A 6607-nucleotide genomic window follows, 5' to 3' on the forward strand; every position below is an offset into this window, starting at 1 on the left:
ATTTTAATGTTTTTTAATATTAGTAACAGCAAAATAAGACAGCGTAAAATATTTCGTAAATCAGAGAAAAGGGTGAACGGGCGAGGCAGGCAGTACTCGTAACTGGCTCATTGGTGACTTAGTACAAGTGTAGCCATCTATGTGTTAAAACAATCAAACAAGCACTCACAATGGGCATAGTACGTGTCTACACGTCATACCCGTCGGTAAGGGGTTAAGATCCCTGGTTCACATCAGATCTATGACCTATCCAGCTGTTGTGCCAATGTAAGGTGGTAGACCTTCAAGCTGAGGGGTTTGATATCTGCTTTATAGAACTTTGTTATTACCAAAAAGAAATTTAAGTGATTGTTTTGCTATTATTAATGATCCTACTATTGTTACTATTGATATTAGTGATAAAGTAATATGTTGTTAATTTTGTTTATGCTGTAATGCAACTCAATTTTTTTCCAGCAAAGTGAAAACAAAAGAAAATTGGGTGATGAGGATGGTGCTGCAGCTCTGCCCATGGAGGAAAGGCTCAACACCCTGGTATTAGACACACCAACAGTACAGGGAGAAATACCAAAGGCTGATAACCTTACACAATTACTTCTTCAGGTAAGGAAACTTTAGTAGATTATGAAATAATTGAAAATATGGATAGCAAAATAGAGAAACCGTTAGATGCAGATGGAAATGCATATCCAAGGGCTGGGTAGATACAGGTAGATTGGCAGGCATAAATACATAGAAAAACACTATATGGAAATATGTAAACACAGGAAATAAAACAAATATGGATGGACTTAATTGTAGAATGGGTTGGGGGTTGGGGGGGGGGGGGGGCTAAGGATAATTAAATTCAAACATTTCAGCATTTTAATGGTCATTATGATTATTTGTAAGATTGCAAAATTAAAATTATAGATTTTTCTTGTGTAAAATCGTTCCGTTTATATTTTCATTAACAGTGGCAGATATAAAAAAAGAGATCAGATTTTCTTTGGGAATGTACAAAAAGTTATTTCTTAACCTTCATTTGTATGACTAATTAAGGTAATTTCCCCAACAACAGTAGTGAAGCACCAAAACAATATTTTCAGTTTGTGCTGTTGCATCTGTTAATGCTGATGCACATCATATTTACTGAAGGAGGAAGACGTGTTTAATTCTAAATTGCCTGTATTTCATGTGAGAAAACAAGAAGTATGCAGATACTACATGCTTTGGACAAAATGACAATGTATTTTGATGTAAATATTTTTTTTACAGGGTTTACATAGTAAGGATAAACGTCTACTATCTGGTGTATTTGATCGTAGAGACCAAAATTTGATCAACAACACTGTACGTAGACTCCCAGTCCAAGCTGTGGTGCCACTTATAGAGCATCTGCAGACACTCGTCATGGGCAAAGGGCACAAGTCAGTTTCTGTTTAGTTGTTGTTGATGCATTTAAGTACTTTATTTATTTTTTTAAAGTCTAGTATATTCCTGTAGTCACTGGAAGAGGAAATTCAAACACAAATGTAAATATTACACATGTTACAGTGCTTAGACCCCATTTTTTTTATGGCCATAAGCGTGAGGATAGATTCACAGCATCTGTTAACTAAGCAAAAGTCCTTATAATATTCTTTTGTATTCTAGACACTTTGGTTATGTCACCTGGATTCGTGCTGTTTTATATTACCACATGAGCCATCTGAGTACAATTCCAAACCGCATGGAACTGATGAGACCGTTCTTCTCTGCAAGTGCATCAAAATTGTCAACACTCATCCAGGTGATGCAGCTTCATGCTAGACTTGACCTGATGCTGAACCATGTTGCCACAAGACATCAGGAAGAAAAGCAGGCAGAGATAGAACCAGATGCCATGTTGGTATATAGAGATGGTAAGTGAAATGTTTTGGTTTCAAATGACCTTTAGAAATGCCAAATTCTGAAGAGCATTGGGTGTGTATTGTGCCCTACAGTTATTGGGTTTGGCTTCAAGCTTGAGAACGTTTGGTATTATCTTGCAAGTTGCTCTTTGTTAATTTTTGTATGGGTAAAATATCTAGATTTGATTGAAGTCCACAGTACAATTCTTTAGATAATCTGACAACTGCACTAACAAAAATATTGGGAGTATGGTTCTCTCTTAACTAGTATGAACATATTTTTAGGTTAACTAATGTTAACCTTTTTGTTATAGTGACACTCATGTTAACATCATGGCTGTAAATTGGAGCTTCCCATTTTCTGATTGCTGTATTCAGTTAGAGGCTATCTCATCTGTGTTGTGGATGACCTTTCACCTTGACTCACTCATGCCCAGATGACATCCTATATGATGTCCTATCTTGTCTTGGTAGACCACCCCTCCCACCAGGATAATTTCTTTGTCATTTTTGGTTGAGCATGCCCTGAATGTGTATGCCAAACAGTTGTGCACTGGTTAATTCCACATTCATTGAGGTGGAATAAGGCCTCAGTAGTAGTAGTCCCACAAGCCTCTTTTCAGCATTATTATTAAAAAAAAAAAATGCTGCAGCCATGAGCACAGAGTCAGGCAATCTTAAGTTTCCTGCATTATGATTTTTCCCTTGAGTAGCTGATTCATCATATACCTGATGCATTATTCAGTACAAGGGCTCCTGCCTTAAGACAGATCTAGGGGAATGGTTGGTAATCTTTACAGGTTCCTACTCTCATAAGGACACTGGACCATATAAACTGTCTGGATTCATTATGAACCTTGAAGTCCTTTTTATGGGACTTGCATTGAGGGTGTTAGTCTAATAAGAGATAATTACCACATAGGCAATTGTCATAAGGGAAATGCTCTGTAAGCTTCTCAGTGCAGTGGGGGGCACTTAGTATGAACAGTTTAGGTACGAACTGGATACAGTGGCACAACAGATAAATTTTTTTGTTAATCTGTCCCCAACCTAATGAGCTGCCTAATTCTTAAGTGTTTTTTTTTTTTTTTTTTTTTCTTCACCTGTCACCAAGGGGTTATTTCACAGAATCTAATGGCAGATATTATTTGGTTGTATGATTTTGAAATTTAGTTCTACAGCAATACAATTACCCCTGACCCAGATGGGTCATATGTATATATATGTCGTAACAAACCTGTACGTGCTTTATCCCGTAGACTTTTGCGCCTAGTGTCTGGCCGTTGCCTGAAATCACTAGAGTTTATCACACTCAGGTATTTATGTTCACCCAGCAGTGATTGGTTTACATTCCCAATTATATGTTCATTAATACTCCTCATACAGAAAACAGAAGATTCTCTCTCTCTCTCTCTCTCTCCCTCCCTCCCTCCCTCCCTCCCTCCCTCCCTCCCTCTCCCTCTCTCTCTCTCTCTCTCTCTCTCTCTCTCTCTCTCTCTCTCTCTCTCTCTCTCTCTCTCTCTCTCTCTCTCTCTCTCTCCTCTCTCTCTCTCTCTCTCTCCCTCTCTCTCTCTCTCTCTCTCTCTCTCTCTCTCTCTCTCTCTCTCTCTCTCTCTCTCTCTCTCTCTCTCTCTCTCTCTCTCTCTCTCTCTCTCTCCCCCCTCCCTCTCTCTCTCTCTCTCCCTCTCTCTCCCTCCCTCTCTCTCCCTCCCTCTCTCTCTCTCCCTCTCTCTCTCTCTCTCTCTCTCTCCCTCTCCCTCTCCCTTTCCCTTCCTCCCTCCCTCTCCCTCTCCTCCCCCCCCCCCCTCTCACCTTCTCACCTTAATTCTATATTGCTCTCTTTCCAGACTCTTCAGATGATGACGACATGTTAGATAATGTCTTGGGAGTATCTGAGTCAGAAGACCAGTGGGACGAGATGTCTGACTATGGAGAAGTTAATGGTCACTCAGATGCAGACTCAGACATGGAAGCAGATGACACTGTGTCAGCAGTCAAAAGAAAATTGGAAGAGGAGCAAGTAGTGCTGGACAGTGATAGTGAGGAGGAAGAAGACTCTGAGGACTCTGAGGAAAGTGAAGATGAAAATGAAATTGAAGTAGATGATAGTGACGATAACTGAATTACAGAGTAAAATACCACTCCACAGAAGCACAGGAGTTCTCATACTTCTTATGTGAGCTGGGCAATGACAGTGTTATGGAAAGGAAAGTGATCTCTAATACTCTTATTGAGTGATATATATTTATGAAGTAGCATGTTGGAAAATCAGTTATTGCATAACAAATCAGTCTGACCAAGATGTAATAAAACCATTAATTTATATTAGTCAGTACATGGGAACAATATTTGAAAGTATACAAAATCCATTATCAAGCAAGTAACTAATCCACACTTCCGACCAATTTAGATTACTCAAATGTAAATCTATATCACCCTGGATGCTTTCTATTTCTTCTCATTGGACTGCGTCTTTCAACACAGATATTTAATATTGACACATTTACATTATTCCTGGCAAACATTTGAAGAGAGTAGAGCTCTGACTTTTTCATTTAGCATATGGTGTGGGAAGCTTTGTATGTGAGACGTCCTATCTTCAAAAGTGAGAGTGATAAAATGATGAATGGAAAAGGAAATTAAAAGAAACTACAAATGCATATAGGTGTATTTTTATTATAAAGTGTCCATCGGACACATAGTATATAATTATATAGAACAATCATAAAGTTTTGGACATTGATGTAACTTTATATATCCTGGCATCAGGATTGTACACTTTTTGATATTCAAGAGAATACTATAGCAATTATGGAAGGGATATTTAACATGCTTCAGAAATACAGAAAATAAGATGTCCATTTGTTATGCTTTGTTATAAGTAATGTTGAACATTTGAAATTTACTTGTACACACATTTGGCAGTTTGTAATATTACAAATGAAGGTGAATTATGTGAATAATGTTTGATAACCCCCCCCCCCCTTCTGTAAGGCTCATTTGTTGTTCATGCTTATCTAAAGATCAATCATGTAAACACTTTCCACAAAAAGAAAGTGGGGAGTTTACATCCAATCCAATCCTGCAGTTGCTACTGTTCTCTAGAGCTGTGAATTCCTGCATGACTGTAAAATTGATTTTGTCCTTTAAATAGTTTAGCCTTTCATGTTGGGTATATGCTGATACTATACTTTGTTCACACATTTAAGTATGTTTGTCACAAGACCCTCTTTTTTCTCTTTTTGGTGTGATTCACACAATGTTTAAATTGTGTTTGATATATCTGTCACACATATTGACTTTCTGTGGTGGGGGAATATTTTTTTTATGCTTTATATCTTCAGTTATGTTAAAAACAATAAGACTAGTTTTATTATGACGAGTTGCATACATTTTATTTTTCTGTTTGTAGAACAAATATTAAAAAATATATTGTGTTAAAAAAAACTATTACTGGCAATGGCTAAACTTCATATTCTTCAGAAAATTTCAACCTTCTTACAAACACAAATCACGAACCGATAGTCTGATTTTGAACAGTGTGTTTTCAGAGAAGCTCACGATTTTAACACCTTGGAGCCCCCACTCTTCTAACCTCAAACCGTTAATGTATGTTGATTCATTCTTTTGTGTGTGTGCGTGTGTGCGTGCGTGTGTGCGTGCGTGCGTGCGTGCGTGTGTGTGTGCGTGTGCGTGCGTGCGTGCGTGTGTGCGTGTGTGTGTGTGTGTGTGTGCGTGTGTGTGCATGTGCGTGCTTTCTTTCGTTTTTCTTCCTTCCCTCCTTTTTTTGTCATCCCATTCCACCTTGAAACGGATGGAAGGAGAGAGAGAGAGAGTTCAGCTGCGTCAGGAAATCTGAGAACAGGGCAGGGTCATGAGGCTAGAGAGCAAAGACATCATCGACATACCTTATACCTCAATGGAAGGGAGAAGCTCAGACTCGAAGAATTCCATGAACAGGTTTGCCAAGACTGGCGAGAGGGGAGAGCCCATGGCAACACCGAGTAGAAGCGACCCTCAAAGGAAAAGGAATTAGACCACAGACGAATCATCTGGAGGAAGACGTCGGTGGGCAGAGGGAGACGAGGATCCTCTGCGGGGAACCACCTCTGAATGTAAGCGAGGACGTCATCAAGCGGGACCTTTGAGAACAGGGAGTGGACATCCAAGCTCATCATGATCGCCGGCAAGACACCACGGACACGGGAGATGAAGTCCTGAGAGTGGCGGAGGTGAGCAGGGGGGAAGGTGCCAAGGAGGGGAGTGAGAGACTTCGCCAGCCAGGCCGTAAGAGGGTGCGTCACAGATCCCCGGGAGGAGATGAAGCGCAGAGGCACGGCCGGTTTATGGGTTTTCAAGCTCATAGAAATGAAAGAGTCGAGAGTTGATGACCTTGAACCTCTGGTAGAGATTCGCCTCGGGTGACATCCTCCCTGCGCTGCCTTTGAAGGGTGTCACGGTAACGCCTGGGAATGGAAGGGTTAGGATGGAGGAAAGATTTGAGGCCCGGAATGAAAGCACCACTAAGAAGAACCCCCCAATCCCTTCCCTGTTGTTGTCGTGGGGGGGCTTAGGAGGCGGAGACTGGAACCCAATGCTGGGGAACTCCCCAACCTTGGGACTCGGCCCTCGACTCAACAAATTTTGCATGGTCTTTTTTTTTTCCCTCCTACTTTTTCCTTTCTGTCCCTTCACCAACCCCTTCTACTATCCACTTCCTAAGGTGTGAGAGCCGT

General features: G+C 40.4%; 1 protein-coding gene across 2 annotated transcripts in view; it reads left to right on the forward strand.

Annotated features, from left to right (window-relative positions):
* The window catches only part of LOC125034725 (WD repeat-containing protein 43-like), a 13751-nt gene extending 8433 nt beyond the window's left edge, over positions 1-5318 (forward strand). For both annotated transcript variants that reach the window (XM_047626647.1, XM_047626648.1), the window contains exons 8-11: positions 457-603; positions 1258-1409; positions 1636-1883; positions 3719-5318. In XM_047626647.1, the coding sequence (XP_047482603.1) occupies positions 457-603; positions 1258-1409; positions 1636-1883; positions 3719-3993 (822 nt within the window). In that variant the 3' untranslated portion in view covers positions 3994-5318. The remainder of the gene's footprint in view (positions 1-456; positions 604-1257; positions 1410-1635; positions 1884-3718) is intronic.
* The last annotated feature ends 1289 nt before the right edge of the window (positions 5319-6607 follow it).

The sequence above is a fragment of the Penaeus chinensis genome, chromosome 18 (assembly GCF_019202785.1).
Source record: "Penaeus chinensis breed Huanghai No. 1 chromosome 18, ASM1920278v2, whole genome shotgun sequence".
Taxonomy (NCBI): domain Eukaryota; kingdom Metazoa; phylum Arthropoda; class Malacostraca; order Decapoda; family Penaeidae; genus Penaeus; species Penaeus chinensis.